The 18,029-nt window shown below is 40.2% G+C and overlaps 2 protein-coding genes and 1 long non-coding RNA gene across 3 annotated transcripts in view; 2 read left to right on the forward strand and 1 right to left on the reverse strand.

Annotated features, from left to right (window-relative positions):
• The window catches only part of LOC121706732, a 51,879-nt gene that overhangs the window by 940 nt on the left and 32,910 nt on the right, over window positions 1–18,029 (reverse strand). The window contains exon 2 of the long non-coding RNA XR_006031121.1: window positions 136–197. This is a non-coding gene — a long non-coding RNA (uncharacterized LOC121706732). The remainder of the gene's footprint in view (window positions 1–135; window positions 198–18,029) is intronic.
• On the forward strand, window positions 3,725–5,067 carry LOC121706731 (homeobox protein Hox-C6-like). The gene is made up of 2 exons (XM_042088708.1): window positions 3,725–4,132; window positions 4,606–5,067. Exons 1-2 carry the CDS (start codon window positions 3,733–3,735, stop codon window positions 4,896–4,898), a joined length of 693 nt encoding a protein of 230 aa, XP_041944642.1. The 5' UTR covers window positions 3,725–3,732; the 3' UTR covers window positions 4,899–5,067.
• LOC121706730 (homeobox protein Hox-A5-like) lies at window positions 7,411–10,153 on the forward strand. The gene is made up of 2 exons (XM_042088707.1): window positions 7,411–8,225; window positions 9,543–10,153. The coding sequence occupies exons 1-2, from the start codon at window positions 7,718–7,720 to the stop codon at window positions 9,755–9,757; spliced, it is 723 nt and encodes a 240-aa protein (XP_041944641.1). The 5' UTR covers window positions 7,411–7,717; the 3' UTR covers window positions 9,758–10,153.

Consider the following 18,029-nt stretch of genomic DNA (forward strand, 5'->3'; position numbering starts at 1 on the left):
CCCCGGCTTTGAGGGTCTACATGCGTAGAGGACTTTGAGCTTCAAGGGGCTTTTGGTTGGACAGGCCTATACGATATGTGTCCGGGATTATGAGCTTGTAGAGTGTAAACAGTACTTGAGGAAAAGGGAACTTACAAAATGAACCGTTTGGCTGGCTGGCTGGCTGGCAGTTGTCATCATTAGATCAGATGCTTAGCCTACTCAGGAGTGGAAAACAATATTTAAAAAACGTAAATAAACAGGACAATACCGAGGGTCAAAATACTATTTATCTTGGTTCAATTCATGATCGGAAATGTAGTCATCAATGTCTAGTTTGCTTTGTACAACAGAAAAAAATCCAGTTGCCACTAGGCTTTACATCACATTTACATGATTCCATCACAGAGGCAGTGACGAAATGTTTACACTAATTGATTAATACATACAGCCAATAGTAATGCTAATAAAAAAAGGTACATTACCTGCATGATCAAATTAACTTGTGTGAAGTGTGTTAAAGTGTGTAAATCTCCATTTGTGTAGGCTACTTTGACTTACACAATAATCGCATATTTACCATGATGATCACGCGTACATGGGAATTTAATGTCAAAATAGGCTAAAAATGGCGAAACGCAATTAGACTACTACAGGGCCTTGTTTGCAGCGAATGTTGTTATTTTCCTGATGAGACTACTCCGATCGTTCTACTACAACTTGTGGGGAGGCATTACACAGCAGATTGTCTTTGCCCCAGCTCAACCAGTCGTCCACAAAAGGATGCAATAAAACACTTCCTCATGCACTTCCACTTTCAGCTACCAATAAAACAGTTCTCGCGCTCTCCCCCACACCAATTCACATTGACTTCACAGCCACCACCATGACAGCAGATGTCTTGTCGGGTGCTTTGCTTCTTCTGAGATTTCAACAACTATACGGAGCTGTCGCTTCCAGCCAGTTTTGATGAATCTAATTATTTATGATTCCCCTTAGCGCTTGATTTCCTTATCAACCATGCAACCCTACAAACCACCCCGTTTTGTAAAAAAAAATGTCCTTGTGCAAGATTTGGCGGCCATTATCTGGGAAGACAATAAAGAAGTGTGTTGCCTTAAGACACGAGGCTGTGGGTGCTCAGCGATAACATCCTGCTGCATACGAGCCTGACAGCAAGACTCATATGGCCTACATTAAAGTAATAGCTCTTTAAAAGCATTTGCTTTTTTAGATCAAAGTCGCTTTGAGAAACACCACGTTTGTATCCGACATAAAGGCTTGAGGGCCCGAGCTTTCCCAGACCTTCAGAATGAACTGCGGGGCAGAGGGAAATAATTGCTTTGGCTAAAATTTAAGGATGAATTGCGGTGACTTGATTTTTATTTTATTTTTTTACAAGGCATATATGACATTTGGTTATCACAAAGGCTAACAGACACGTATTAAATATTTTCATTCTTCAACATCCAGTGTTTTAATTGCTGTTATTATAACTATCAATACTAGCCAATAATTCTGACTGGTTGTTCACAGATATTATTCATGACGTTCTCATACTTGTCACTAGTACATGAATTATCTAATGACATAATTTCCCCATTAGTGTTAAATCATAGCCTACTTTATTTGTTTGGAAGACAGTGCCATATGTGGTTTGCTAAACCATAATTCATGAATAAATAATAAAAGTATTGTTTGAATGCTTTGTCACTTTATGGTGTGAAGTTTACTATATGAAATAAGCTTTAAAGGTGTGGTTCACATCCTTTCAATCTGATTTTGTGGTTTTGAACAGTTTGGAGAACAGACTACCATGGTGTAGGTGTGCATAGATGTACACAAATACACAAAACCTCGATTGCTCGCCCCAACTCATGCCCTGCCGTTTGCGTGGTAAACAAATGCACACGCGTAAACAAATGATTGCGACCGGACGGAATTCCGGCATGTAGATCTGTGGCGCATGCACAGGGGTGTCACGAGCGGTCGGCTAAAACCTGTCATTTGTCTGGTTTTATGACTTCTGCGGCTGCACAGGCGTTAAGACATTCTTTCGCAGTAAAAACGGCCATAAACCCCCCTCCTTTTGCTTAAGGAATTCCCTCTGAACAAAGACGAGAAAGCGCTGCAGAAAGAGCTTACCCAACATCACACTCGCTTTATCGACTATTAATCTGTCCCGCGTCGCTCTGGTGAAGTAACCATCTATAAGTACGGGGAAGGGTGTGTTTCAAAGCTAAATTGGCAGCATCCTTTTGCACTAGCCCAATTTTTGCCCATTTAAGTTGTTGGTCACTAGGCAACATGAAAGCACAATTCATACATTCCCTCCGCCACATATTGATATCCCCAATCGTACATGGACTGAAAGGGAATTAGTGTGTGTGTGCGCGCGCGTGTGCGTGTGTGTGTGTGTGTGTGTGTGTGTGTGTGTGTGTGTGTGTGTGCGCGCGCGAGTGTATGTGTGTGTGTGTGAGTGAGAGAGAGAGAGAGAAATAACTTTTCTCTTCCTACAAAAAAACATATAAAAACGTAAAGGCAAGTAGGCCCATCATGCGATAATAATACAACTGTTAGCCTCATTCGAGAAAGAGTGGAAACTCATGACTGTATTGACATAAGACATGTACTCAATCATTTAACTTATATTTTCTTTAAATAAAGAATGATGCTAAGCAATACAATCTCACCAGAAGAGAATGTATCTACTGCCTCTGTGCATATTTGTTCGACTGTTCACAGTTTGCTTAATTATATTAACTTGGAGTCTATACCATGCATCACAGATATAAATTGTAGCCAATGATGTCACCCGCTCTCAGAAACAAATATGTTTATCGATTTTACAGACACTGTATTGGCAAGTTTATTTTATGACTGAATAATTCGATTACTGTAAGCTCTATGTGTGGGCAAAGCTGCTTTTATCTCCGCATAATGAACGCATATTTTTGTTTTGAGGAGTAGCATGTTTCGCAGACCACTGGGAAAAGGAAATCTTAAACTTAAGAAATTAAACTAATAACGGATTCATATTATTAGTAGCATTACTAATATTATTATGCTACTATACTACTGTTTTCTTTTATATTCCTTTTGAACGCGTGTAGTATAACGAGTAAATAGAAGTCCTTTATGTTTAATGAGATTGTATCAAAACTACTTTTCGTGTAGTTTTCTTATAGCTTAGCCTAGGGTTAACTTAACCTACATTACACAACTGAATTAGGATAATTCAGGTGTGTGTGTGTGTGTGTGTGTGTGTGTGTGTGTGTGTGTGTGTGTGTGTGTGTGCGCGCGCGTTCCAACGTGTGTATGTTCATGCATGCATTTCATGCGCCTGCGTGTGTAAGTGTGTGTATGTCTGTGCGCATGTGTGTATGAGAGCATGTGTCAGGGCAAGAATAAAAAATCTACTTTGGCGTTTTTTCCTGCTTTCCCTCTACCCCTGGCTTTTTATTGGAGGAAATGTGGTCAGCTGACATTGTCATCTTGTCCATCTTGGAGCGAAGCTTCAGAAACAACATTCGGTTGTGTGCACAGTGTCTTTATTGGCGCCCGGAAATAAATTATAAAGAAATCATATAGCTCGAGCACTTCCATTAAAAGATAGACTGACACAACGAAAGTGAGTGAGTGAGTGAGTGAGTGAGTGACTGCAAGAGAGAGACCAGAGAGAGAGCAGAGAGAGTAAGGGAGGGAGGGAGAGAGAAAGAGTGGGAGCAAGGGATAGAGGGTTAGAGGAAAGGTATGAATTCCTATTTCGCAAACCCGTCGCTCTCATGCCATTTAGCTGGTGGCCAGGAGGTTCTACCCAACGTGGCCCTAAATTCAACCACCTATGACCCGGTTCGGCACTTCTCGTCGTACGGCGCGGCTGTGGCGCAGAACCGGATATACTCATCGCCTTTCTACTCTCCTCAAGACAACGTAGTTTTCGGCTCTGGTCGGGGACCATACGATTATGGATCAAATGTATTCTACCAGGACAAGGACGTCCTTCCCAGCTGCCGGCAGAGTAGTCTGGGCCAGGGTGCACAGAGTTCGCTAGGACAAGACTATTCCACGGAGCAAGGCAGAAGTGTGACTCAGGACCCGAAGGGCAGCATTCAGATTTACCCGTGGATGCAGCGCATGAACTCTCACAGTGGTGAGTATTACAACTCCGAGAGATAAATTAAGCAAGGGTCGGTCTGGTTTTACGACCGGGGAAGCTACTTTTTATCACCCCATAAACCATTACTGCAGCGCCCTGTCGCCCAGCAATAAAGGCCTTTTATCTTTGGAGGATATCCCTTTTGGCCGTACTATACGGTCAGCTACGAACCTCCTCCATTTAGACAAAAACAAAAGATACTCCAACTTTTATTGGAGCACATTTGTTCCTAGCTTAAATATTGTAAGGAAAGAAAGTACGCACTGACCCCAACATTCTTGTGTTTATGTGCTGCCCATTTTCGTGTCTGTATGTTGAGATACTTTTAACAAAACTTGATCATTTCAAAGTTAAGTTATGTGTGTAAACAGTACAGTAACGCGGGAGTGTCGGTGAATTGATGTGCGTTGTTAATGATTATCTCCAACATTACATCCACGACTCACCATGTTTGTACTTTCTCGCAGGAGTTGGATACGGGTCAGACAGACGAAGAGGACGTCAGATCTACTCCCGATACCAAACTCTCGAACTCGAAAAGGAATTCCATTTCAATCGTTACCTGACGAGACGTAGGCGCATCGAAATTGCAAACATGCTCTGCCTCACTGAGCGCCAGATCAAAATCTGGTTCCAAAATCGCCGTATGAAATGGAAAAAGGAAAGCAACCTGACCACCACCGTCACAGACGCATCGGGGGCCGGCCAGGAGACGGGCAAGGAGGACGCTGACGAGGCGACAGACGAGAAGAAGGAGTAAGCGTCGCCTTCGACAAGCATTAGTGCAGTACAGTCAACAATCGTGATGTACGGATAACGTAAACTACCTATTGACTACCTTTCGTTTGGCACAACTCATTGACATGAAAGAAGACATGGAGTGCTTTAAAATTCGATGCGTACTCATCAGCCTATGCTCTACCATTCCTCCTCAGTTCAAGATGAACAACAGACTGTGCGTAAAGAAAACTGATTTATTCCAGACTTGCCATTCCTTTGCATACTTTTGTGAGTTCGTTGCTGTAAAGCCAAATTTGTTTTTACTGTATTTTGTCTTGAAATAACGAACACCTACCAGGACATCTGGCCATGTGGAGAAATAGTCACAGGTGAGCGGATCATGGAGACAATTGTGAAGGAAAGAACTACATTCGCTTTAACTTTTTTATGCTTTGATATCATATATTTCTTATTTTGTTGTAAACCAAAATTGTATGCTGAACTGAATATTGACTGAGCGATCCATACTACCTGAGTTGTGAATATGTTTGTAAATATGACATATTTCAAGCCTTGCTCCTGTAGGAGAATCAAGGAACGCATCCCAACGCGAAGTTATTACTGTAATGTTAGGTACTATATTTATGTTTAGAAAGATACCATCACATATATGGTCATATCGAAATGTTTCAAGTAGTGTTAGATGACTTAATTCAGTAAGTGTTGTATGAAAAGTATGTCACACCATATGTAATAAAAACTTGTTATGAAAACTTTGACTCATGTAATTTTCTCACTTTCATGTTATATTCTCCGTTCTTGATAAAATGTCATTGAAATTCTGATGATCAGCAGGGTTAGATTTCCATTGATATCACTTTTTTTTTTTCAGAAAGGCAACTTCTGCTTAACAATTACGGTTCAGATCATAAGAAAAGGATAGGTAAATACGTAAATAGACATTGGATTCCAACAGACGTTTATCCAAGCTGCTGCACAATCGCAACCTTCCCTTCCAACACCAGATTTAGCCTCCGAGCACTGATGGCCTACTCAAAGGGCAAAAACGAAACAATGCCCCTCAAACTGAGAAGACTGCAAAATAAACTAATGATTAAAACACTACCGCAAAATTCGCCAGTCTTCCTGGCTATAAGCAATATGTCCAACTGATTTTCATAATGAAACTACATCTGTAATAAAATAAAATCGTAACAGTTAGACGGTGACGTGTGTGTGTGTGTGTGTGTGTGTGTGTGTGTGTGTTTTGTGCAGTCTGTAAAACGCGCTTTACGCACAGTTGCTGAACTTTCTGTTTGATATTGTGACCAGAAAAGGTGACCGAAAACAAATGTTATGTTGTGTATAGGGATACTTAAGCAATATTCAGAATCCCCCATTTCATATACAAAGTCGCACTATATGGCCTACTATTAACAGTACATGTGTGTGTAGAGGCCTACACCACAACTGCAATGCAATAGATCCACAAAACATAAACTATTTCCACATTAATGAAAAAGCAAATGTTTAACAAAGAACAAAACCTTTTTTGAAATGCAACGCGTAGCCTAGACAGAATACACTTGTGGACCAGTGTTGCATAACAAATTATTATTATTATTATTTGTTGTTGTTGTTGATGTCTTTCTTACGATAATTAGGCTATGCCTGTAAGCCAATGAACCAATGCTGAATAAACGGAAGTTCGCGATGGTCTTTTTAAAAGTAGCCATAATGATTTTAAGTGTCTCCGTGGTTTAGTCTGTAGGATATAAGCAGTATAGTAGTAATGATTAAAAATGATCTAATTTAGATCGATGTCTAAACGTACCTGTAGGCCTACGGCTAACACGTAGGCCTACTTTGATGAATTTCAATACAACCATTTATGCTACATCCAGAATATAGCAAAAATAAGTAGGACGAGTAAATGGACTTCCACTCATGTTACTTGTGTTTGGTTTCGATATAAATGCCGTTTTAGACCAAAGACAGTCGTGAAATACAAAGCACTGGTTAGGTGAAGGTGGACTGTGTAATTTGAATACGTCTGACGTTTCACAACTTCTGAATACCAGGCGCAGGCCAATTGTCCTGATTCATTATACTTTCATTTCACCATGAAGATATTGAAAACTTAATTTGTCTATACAGATTCATTTTCAAAGCTGGGTCAAATTTTAATATTAATCAATTTCAAGTATTAAAGAAACTAAACATTCAGCTATAGGCTACATAAATGCCTTTATCTCCACGATTCTACTCCACCTTGGATATGGCAGCCATATTCTGAGCTTGTGTAGCCTATGTGCGCATGCCTTTATACGTTTCTCTTTTTTTAATTTGTGTTGCCAGGTAGATCCCGAGAACTGTTGAGGTCGTAAGCAGAGGTGGCCTATGCACAAGCTGTGCTCTTTTCCGTCTTCAGCACCAGGTGACGCTCTCGGCCTTCTGTCCGGCTCTCCCCCTCTGGTGCCCTCCACCCCCTTCCCCGTGTCCCTCCTAACAACTTATCAGACGTTTCTCCTACTTCCATCAATAACCTCCTGGTGTGATCTAGCCAAATTTATGACTGGCCGATAGGAGCACGTGATACGTCTTAAACAACCCATATTTGGGCAATAGAGAACAAAAAAATAAAAGAATCCCCCCACCTATAAATCGTGGTCATTTTTAGGATAAAAACCCTCATGAACTTCAAAAAGAGCCACAAATCAAACGCAATAACAATAACAAAACGTTATAACAGTTCTCGGCGCTCGTAGAATAGAATTATCGTGTTATGTTATAACTTTAATGTAATAATTTACTCGGTATAAATGCTTCTAGTCGGTGTTTGCTACGTTTTCTCTTGAAATGAGCTCTTACGTAGCCAACTCGTTGTTCAAGCAAACAAGTCATGAAGCGTCCGCCTTCACTTTGCACAACCATGGTTACGGTTCCGTGCCCGAGCTCCACGTACCGTCGGGCTACTGTTACGGAGGGCTCGACCATCAACATCGAGGTTCCTTCGCGTGCCCATCCTCCTCTAACTCGCTCCGTGCGGGGGAGATGAGCTCCGGTCCGCGTGGCAGTCCGGATAACCACACACCACGAGCAGAGTCATCCACTGGCTCGCCCAGAGGCCGCCTTAACCCAACCGGTCACGGCTCCCTAAATCTTGGACTTTACGGTCGCAAAAGTGAGGGGGCAACGGAACCCTGCGAAATGCCCACAGGCAAAACGAAAGGCGCCGACGAGACCAAAGTTGGAACTTTGCAAGCCGTTCAGCCGGTGGGACAAGCCGGCCACCCAAGTCAAACCCAAGGCAGTGAGCAGCCGCCGCAAATCTATCCCTGGATGACTAAACTACATATGAGCCACGGTAAAGTTTAAGAGCCTTCCCTCTTGTCTGATAGTTCTCGAGAAGTGTTACTTTGTCACTTTTACTCCTCCATGTGCTCTCCGTTTTTCCTACCCCTCTTGAGTTCATTCACAGTTTTCCCAGAGTTTTATAGGCCGTATTCGGAAATAATAAAACTCACAGTCGTAAATTTTATGACAAAGGCATGAATTGCTCGTAAAACTGTCCCGTTACGCCTAAGAGGCGATCTACGTCCAAATTTACGACGATGAAACTGGATACAGGAAACAAAACTCTGCTCAAAACAATGTGTGTTCCCCAAACAATTAATTGAGAAAAATGCTATAATTTGGGGAGAAATATAATTTTAGGAACTTCTGATTATTTCAGCCAATTGAATTTGTTTGTATCACATTTCTACGCATAATAACCCACCATAGTTAAGGAACATGGCCTTAAAATTATGAACTTATTAGAACGTGTTTTGTTAAGTCAGTTTATGTAAATTAATTTTGTTGTTTGTATGTGTACCTAATCATAACTATCATGGCATCGATTGCATGGAAAAAAGAGAGAAATAAAAGTAATTCTGAGAGCATAATAATTATAAAACTCCAAGGCAACGTTTAAGTCAAATTACTATTACAAGTTCACACCACTAAACTGTTAAGGATGTATTGATCTTTGAAAGCTTTTGTTTACCCTTGCATCTCTTTTACTTCATTTCATCCAAACTATTTATGTTATACAGTACTATATTCTCACCAATACGTGTCAATGTATGAGCTTTTCGTTTATGTTAGTTATGAAGTTAAATTATTGATTATTGATGGCCTATCTGAAATGAAATGTGCCAAGGTATGCCTGATTCAGTTTACTATGATCCCTTTGGTAACATGGTTGTTGCAAACCTGTTATCGAATTCAAATTAACCCGGTGACCTAATTCTAAACCAAGACATGAGGCCGCCCAGGGAAGTATCTATGACGAGGGCGTACTAACCCTCAATTGACCCGAAATCGATTTCTTCCGACAGTCATATCCAGTTTGAGTGAAAGGGATTCTTTTTAAAGTTTATGTAATTGGCACCATCATTTCCTAAATGAAGCAGTGCATGCAAAGGCTCATTATTTCAAAATAGTTCTAGGAGAGTAACCAGTCCCTAAAATGATTCCACCGAACAAATTTTAGTTTTAGGCAGGCCTACTTGGGACTGTTTGTGTAGAATACAATTGCTCTGCCTGCCAAATGTTTCAAGAGGACTGTCTATTGTAGTGATTTTTTTATTTCTTTTATTTATACATTATTTATTTTTTGATTTTTTTGATGCCACTCCAGAACCGGATGGGAAACGTTCAAGGACGAGTTACACCCGCTATCAAACTCTGGAGTTGGAAAAAGAGTTCCATTTCAACCGCTATCTGACGCGTCGAAGGCGCATCGAGATCGCCCATACCCTATGTCTGAACGAGCGACAGATCAAAATCTGGTTCCAGAATCGTCGAATGAAGTGGAAGAAGGATTCCAAGCTCAAACTTAAAGATCCATTCTAGAGCCCCCATTTCACTCGGAGCCAAGAGTCTATTCAGAGGATGGCGTTCAAAAACTTTTAACCCCACCGGTGTTTCCAAACTGTGACCTACATGTAAATGCGATGTTATAGTGTGATATGTGAAAGTATTATTCAACTTACGATATGGATATGAGTGTAATTCAATTGTCATGTTTATTTAATATTGTGCGCATTTGTTCTTGTAGAAAGGCCTGTGCCTACATAGGTCATAGAATACCCTAATCGTGTTATTAGACGCAATCAGAACGCCCAATACCATTTTCAAAGTGAAAATATTTCTAAGTTGCATCAGTGTAAGCAGTGAATTATTCATAACTTCTGTTTTCATAATGATACTTGGTCAACTGGTAATGCTACAGTTGTATTATTAAAATGACCATTGTAATCATTTGAATTTCATAGATTTCTATAATATTAAGATGATTGTCTTGTTTAGTTTAAGTTTTACATTAAGGTTATTTGTACCATGGCATTCATCATGTTGGCCCACAGGCCTGAATGGTTTACTACTTGCATTTCGCCACTTATAATTCACCAAGTGAGTTAGCTTTTCACCAGAAACAGGTGAAGTGGCGGAAGTGGATAAAATACAAGTGTATTGATTTGTTTACATCTTCATGTTGTATATAGATTCTATGTGATGGTAGACTGAAGAATGTTGCACCATCTAGCTTGATTTACAGACAGCTATTTCACCTTATTTTGCTCTTGTTAAAACCAGAAGAATTCTTACAATATTGACATTTTTACACTCGCCTTACTTATGTTCATATACGTTGTGACGTTATTTTAAACGCTGAGATGTATTTTGGATGAATGTTATTGTTAAATTTCAATCGATTACAAAATAAAAAATAATCAATGCATGTTGTCTGTCACCCAGACAAATATGATGCATGTGATCTTTGAGTGAAGGACCAAGAGGTCTTGGATTTCTCAGGTGCTCTAACCTAATGTCAGAACAAAAGATATTTTGAATGCCCAATGCACATAGGCCTACACAAATTCCCTAAATGGGACCAAATAATAAGCACATATCTAGATTGCGCATTTGGACCTTACGAAACCAAACGACCTGCCCTTTCTCTTGAGCGCAAAGAAGACAACTCTCGTTGAGAAAAATAAAAATGTCCTAATATGTTAAATCTATGTCAGGCTGTGAGTTCATATGACAGTTGCTGTATAGCAAAGCTCAATGTAAAGCAATTAAGCTCAGTAGCACTCGTTTTCGTTTCCGGCACCTGTCACCTGTCCAAATGGGTAGTGTCATATCCGCCCTTAGCCAAGTTTGTCTCTCCACATGGATACGATTACTCAGCCAGAGGCATAGACATTTGTGTTAAGTCACCATATGCAGTCGAGTCTGATACCGGTCCTCTTTGGTACAATACCTGAATCTCGACTTTCCTCAACTTGCTGACCATCTCAACTTCACTCAAAAATCTCAAGGTTTCTCAAACAAGATGTCTTTGGTTTTATACATTCCAGACTGTACTGGGGTGCAAACGCTAACTCAAGACTGTCCATGTCAATTCCTGGTGGCTGCTAGATTGGGTTTACCATTTTGTGGACTATCTTGCTTGTGAACACGAAATAAAGTACCGATGAAAGCAGAAATATCTGTCTTTTTCGTAACCCACACTTATTGCAGGGTGTGTCTAAGTTTGTCCAGTGCAGCAGCCCCTTGATTGTTTAACGAATCAGTTAGTGTTTGCTGACTTTTCCCTGTTAACAGTTCTCCGCTGGCCGCGCTTTGATGCCGACTTTCTGTCAGCCGCCGTTTCCTCTCCTGTTATTTACAGTACAGACGGAGGCCTGTGAAACTTTATGACCCTATCGCGTCATAAAACTTTACAGCTTTGCCTAGCACCTCCCAAACGACAATTGTTTCCTGTCTAACGAAACAGATGCGAACGACATAAAGCTCTAAATACAACAGATTCCCACCCCACCTTTGAAGTGTCCAACTCATTGGATTGAGGACAAACCCTATTAATCATAACGTTTTGATACCAGCATTCCAAACATATTTTTCAGAGCTATTTTAAAAAGAGAGATACTTCCTAGTGTTTTAGAGCATAAGGACGAGTGCCCCTTTAGACTCTCTTCACAATAACGTGTCACATTTGTGTCACCTTTGCACGTATTCATGTAGGCCTATTATAACTATTAATTTATGCATATTAGTGTAATATGAAGCACTTACATGAGATGGGCGTGACTACAATATGAAAACAGAAAACATACCAACAAAATATAAGACTTACATAAATGCTATCATGTGCTGATGAGGTTTCGGTGGCCCAATTTATTTATTTATTTATTTAAAACATGATTTTACTTAGTACAACTTTAAAATGCTGGGAAAGAGGGTCAATAGAACTTTCAATTGCACAGCAGGCCACAAAGCTGTTACCCAAACAAAACACGTGCCTGTCTCGAATCCCCTTATGATAGCCATCACAGCAGAAAGTTTTCAGAACTGAGCAGTATGCCAAATGAAAGATGCTTGGGGAACCCCCCGGCGCAGCCATCCGAAATATGTCAGATCACTGCGTCGGAGCAGCTAAGCTCCCCGAAGAGACGTGTGTCTACTTCGGTTGGCCCCTCCTGCTTTTCCTAGCTTCATTCAACAAAAAACGGCGTTTTATAAATGATAATGTTAACTTTTATGTTGCTGCCGGCAAGGTATTTGACCACTTCCGCGTCATAAAGAAAGAGAATTAACATCATTACTCACCCCTTGTTAGTGTGGATAGTCTTCCTGAAGAAGTTCCTCAACATAGTAAGAATGTTTTATATACAAGGTAACTGAATAGCCTATGACAACTTTAAAGAACAGCTAGCATGTAGAGTAAGAGAGTCTGTTTTTGGCAGAAACTCCCTTTATGTTTCAGTCAACGTGTTTTTTTTTTTTACTTAGAAACTTTTGGAGGTTATGTATGCCAAAGGGCCTTAGGCACTGACCCTGAGTGGCTCGTGGGGGACACGTGACACCATTAAAGTAAGTTTTATGGTTCGGCAGGGCTGACAAACCCCTCAATATATTTACATCATACATAATGTTAACTGTCGTGAATCGCAGCTGTTGGCCGCTCTTATCTGGCTGGACGGAAGGGCGCAGGGCGTTTAGTGAGGATTAGCTCGTTCCCTAAGCTCCCGCAGTCTCCTCGTTCGACACCGGCAAATGGCTCCCAGACGGTGCAGTAAGTTAATAATCTTGTTTCTAGAGCTTGTAATGAAATAGACACCTGCCCTTCTGCCACCCAAGGGGCATTAATTAATATCGTAATTTAATGTTTCTTTGAGAAATGCTTGGGTGTTCTTTGCGCTAATGGTGGTCAATTAGTTTCTTAACATGTTGACATTACTTCCCCCTGCCTCACTTTGGAGAGTCTCGTTAATATGTACGTTGAATATCTGTAGAATAAGTAGTTTGAGGATCCCTTAGCTCTTCTTTCTGTCCCTCCCTCTCTCGCTCTTCGGCTGTGTGTGTGTGTGTGTGTGTGTGTGTGTGTGTGTGTGTGTGTGAGAGAGAGAGTGTGTGTGTTTGTGAGTGTGTGTGTTTGTGTTTATACGCACGCGCGCGTACATGTGCGGATGCAGGAGAAGGCGATTTGGTGTATGTACCTTTACACACACATTAGCTGTTGCTCTGGTGTGCCAAATGATTATTATCATTTTAAATATTTGTTTTGCGCAATGTAAAGATATTAACCTTGTATTTGAGCCATTTCATGAAACCAAGCATTCGTGGCCTGGCCCTTGCTGTAGCATACAGCTTGTTAGAACGCATCGTGGAGGGGCTAGTGGATGCATCTCATGCATATGTACGTTGCTACATAATCGAACATACAAAACCTTAACATGGTACCCACAACAACTATATGCTGAATTCTGTGTTGAGTGAAGTGTCGATTAATTGTCACATAGTAAAACATATGTTAAGCATTTGACAGAGAAGCACGAATTAAATGGATGTATTTACTGTATGTGTTGTAGGCTACTTCATAGGACTGTACAGCCAAATATTGGAAAGTACATATAGGTATGCTCATTGAAATAGCATCGTCTGTCGTTGTCCATCAGCCTTAGTGCAGCAGGCTGAACCATAAACTGTGGTGTGAATGGGAAAAATGAACCTTGTTAATTAATTACCCCAAGTCTTTACTGAACGCTGTGGAACAGATTGCGCAGCTCTGCTATTTTCCGGCCACTGATTTTAACTTATGCAGTCTCAGCTGGATAGTACATTATCTGTTTTTAGTGAGTTGGGAAACACGCTGTTCATAAAATTAGCCGACTACATAGTGCTAGAACATTCCCAATTAAGTCCTTGAAGTGGCGCCTTTGCTTAGTCTATGTGTAAGAGAAAAGAATAGGACGTTTTGATGATAATAGTTTGCTGTACTCTGAGTTGCATGGGCAGGTGCTTAGTATTGGCACACTGTGTGTGTGTGTGTGTGTGTGTGTGTGTGAGTGTGAGTGTGAGAGAGAGAGAGAGAGAGAGAGAGAGAGAGAGAGAGAGTGTGTGTTTGTGTGAGTGAGTGAGTGAGAGAGGGGTGTGTGTGTGTGTGTGTGTGTGTGTGTGTGTGTGAGTGTGTGAGAGAGAGAGAGAGAGGGGAAAGAATGGACAGTGTGTATTTGTGGTTATAGGGGCGTGGGGATAGGAAGCAGTGCAAACTCCCTGACTACGATCCCTGGACGAGCGCTATCTAAATACAGCTCAGCTGTAAGCAGGGCCATTGCAATACGCTGTTTTTTGTCTTTCTGCCCTAATCTCTAAATTACCAACTCCAACATTATGACAATTTCCACTTAACTTAAAAATAAGCATTTCATTCCTTTTATGGAGTAGTCGATTCAATACAAATCTATAGACACAAAAGAGATGCATCATGCTTGTTTTTCAATGAAATGGTGAAACTACAGCTTTTATGATAAACTTTGCAAAATACATATATGACTGACTGCATCAAATTACATGAAATCATTGAAGACATTTCATCTGAACCAGTCATAACTCTATTTCGCTATTTCAAATGGACAAAGGTTCGGAATTAAGGTCAAGTGATCTCCCAGTCTTACTGCACTCTACGTGCCTTCAGTAGGCTAGTGTTCCATTAATTCTCCTGACGAGATAGGCGCACTCGAAATTGCTATATTATTATCTACAATACCGTAATATGGCAGTATATATTATGATAATCGTTATTAATACAGACTCAGCTCAAACGTGCCCTTTCCTCACCATTATATTACCACGTGTCAGTGCCAATAATTAGCCTCAAAAGGACATGGCCTAGGATTAGGCTCACATCTCCTGCTTTTAATCATACTAAAAGACTTGGGGAAAGAGAGGCGCGCAAAAGCAGCATTAAATAATATCTTGCATGTTAACTGCCCATGACGTTTCTTAAATGGTGGTATACCTGTCGTCCTGTCGGACACACAGACAAAGCCGTGTTAATGTTATAGTGAGTTATTATTAAGGTGAAGAGTAAAGTGCACTGAGAGGACCGTTTAATACGGTTAGCGATGTTGACGACTGTGTGACGCATCTTAGACCACTTGCATGAGACTGGAAAAGTTACTTTGCAGAATCAAATATGATCATGTATGTATTACAGAATATTAAAATAACAAAAATGCTCCAACTTCTGTTTTCGACATTGTGTGTTTACTGGGGCCCATTTTCAGACGGCATAATTGTGAAGTCAAGCTTCCACTCACTAACGAACTTCCAAATACCACAGACCACTTAGCCTATCTTAATTATGAAGTGTATCTACAAAAGTCATATAGGCTAGGTTTCATATTCGTCATAGTCTACCTCCAAGTTTATTATGGCCCACCAAAATTAAGGCTTAATATCAGAAAAGCCTACTATCACAACATTTACTGTCAGTGTCATAACATATTTAAAGAACCCTTCAACCACGTCCAAATACACAAACACAGGTCCTAACGTTATTACAATTGATTGGATTTACTTATCAACAAACTGCATGGGTAACTCCTGCACAGCCTGTAGCCTATTGTAGGCCCTATAGGCTACTTGTGGTTCACATTTGACTATGTTTGGGATCTTGTGGCCGTATACATGCATTGCAGTCACTTTTGGGAGATGTAGGCTCCTGATAAGGTGTATTGATCAGGGAAGGCAAATCCATGAATATTTACAAAAATGCTCCTTTTAACCTACTGTGGTCAAGTGCGGTTGAACTGGCCATCGTTGGATGCTTGAGACGGCCAAGATCAAGTAGGACAGATGTTAAACTTGGTAGGCTACATTTGTAAATATAGCTTTAAACCAAACTGCTGTGTGACCGAATTAGCAACATTCTGGTTTTGACAAAAATATCTCAACGAATGTATCTAAGTACCCTCTGTCTTTGAATAAATACAATCAAAGAAAATTAATTTACATACATTCGTCTAGACATAGGTAAAAGCAATAGCAATATTTATTTAAAGTTGATCACTGATACACAAAATTGCAATTATAGCTTACTATAAGACTGATATAATAATTGGGTAAATTAGAAAATTACGTGGTAACTGAATAAATAACAACAGGCCTATCATCAGTAAGGAAATTCTTCTTATTACAATGCTCAGCGGAAATCCATACAAAGTAGCAGTTCCTAATTGGTCAAAAGCTTCGTCATCGATGGCTGTAAGGGCTATTGAAGCGTTTTTGAGTCGGGCTGATGTATAGGGTGTGTGTTTTTTATTCATGCAGGGGCTTATGTTAAAGAAAAAATCCAAAATAGTGGGAAAGGTTTACATAACTCCATGTAAACAGAATACTTAGACCTAACTCGGGACAGATGCATGATGTCTTTTTTTTATTTTGTCCTGAGAAAATGTGAAAATAAATGTAAAATTTGTTTCCTGGATGGCTTCATTTTTCCGGTTTGCATTATAACTAGTTATTGAACGAGGGGAAAAGATCTAAATGACATTTGAGTAAAGACAAATTCCATTGACGATTTTTCATCAATAATTCCTTGGCAGTGAACTATTGGAAGTAGTCAAACGCAGAAGGTGAAACGCCGGTCAAGCTGTCTAACTAATATTAAAATGTGCTCTCAGAGAGCGAGAGAGAGAGGGTGAGAGAAAAAAGGAGAGAGAAAGAGAGGAATGGTATGATGGGGGATGGGAATGTGATGCTCTTCCAAACAAATGACTTAACTTAGAACATAAAAGAGATCAAATGTTAAATAAAAAATACAACAATAAGTATAAAGAAGAATCAGAGAAATGTGTCAAGGCTGTAAGAACACAACCTTATTTTGTGATCATGAAAGCGAATACAGAACACCAGCCTTCCCTTATCTGGGCCTTGTTCAATGTTTGTTTGTGTTCTGTCTCGATAAACGGCAGTTTACCAATAACATGGTATTATAGTATGGTGCAAACCAGGGTTCCCCTTGCTCTTCTCTTCCATTCCAAAGGCCACAGTCTTCCCTGCGCGATGCACAGGTTATCCAGCGGTCAGTGGTATGGTAATGACGAACAGAATAAAAAACCCTGGGGGACAAAAGAAAGTTATTTTTCATCTCCTGTCACATGGCTGCTTTTGTGTCTTCCGTTTTATTGAATATTTATAATATGTTGAGGTACCCAGGGTTACGTTTAGGGAAAGTGTGAGAAATATGACGTTTTGTTATTTCGTCATACTATTTCAGTTAGTTATAAAAGGTGCTCAGTGATCTTCCATTTTTAGTTGTGGTTGGACACATTTCCGAAGGTTTGTGAATAAAGTGGGTGGTTGGAACTGTGTCTGGTGGTTTGGTCTGGTCTGAACAACCCTGATGGAGAGAGTGGGTTCTTAAACCATTTTGTAATTTACGAGCTCTTTAGCTGACCCTAACGACGTCTCATAATGTTTGCGGAATTTGTCAAATATTTGGCATGTCTTTTCTCTCAACCTTTGGCCTAGTCTACGGAAATAGCAGTAAGCAGCATTTTCAGATGAAATCAAAATAGTGGAAAATATGACAGTAGTATTTCCAGTAGATCGTTCAACAAAGTTCAAATACGTTGGCATAACGTGCAATTAGGCTATATCTGTATAATTTCTAATTTATTTCCAAATCAGATTACCCAAATAATAAATGACACGTTGAGTTTGTAAGTTGTAAGTGTGTGTGTGTATGTGTTGAGAGAGAGGGGGAGAGATACAGAAAGAAAGAGAGGGAGAGGGAGGTGTTTGAGTCTCATTTGGCATTTACAGCTATGGACGC

This window comes from Alosa sapidissima, chromosome 4, assembly GCF_018492685.1.
Source record: "Alosa sapidissima isolate fAloSap1 chromosome 4, fAloSap1.pri, whole genome shotgun sequence".
Taxonomy (NCBI): Eukaryota; Metazoa; Chordata; class Actinopteri; order Clupeiformes; family Clupeidae; genus Alosa; species Alosa sapidissima.

Excerpts from the sequence above, each read along its gene's own strand:
- LOC121706730 (XM_042088707.1), top strand. The coding sequence starts at position 7,718 with ATGAGCTCTTACGTAGCCAACTCGTTGTTCAAGCAAACAAGTCATGAA. Across the intron at positions 8,226-9,542 it reads TAAACTACATATGAGCCACG|AACCGGATGGGAAACGTTCA; the intron begins GTAAAGTTTAAG and ends ATGCCACTCCAG.
- LOC121706731 (XM_042088708.1), top strand. The coding sequence starts at position 3,733 with ATGAATTCCTATTTCGCAAACCCGTCGCTCTCATGCCATTTAGCTGGT. Across the intron at positions 4,133-4,605 it reads GCGCATGAACTCTCACAGTG|GAGTTGGATACGGGTCAGAC; the intron begins GTGAGTATTACA and ends ACTTTCTCGCAG.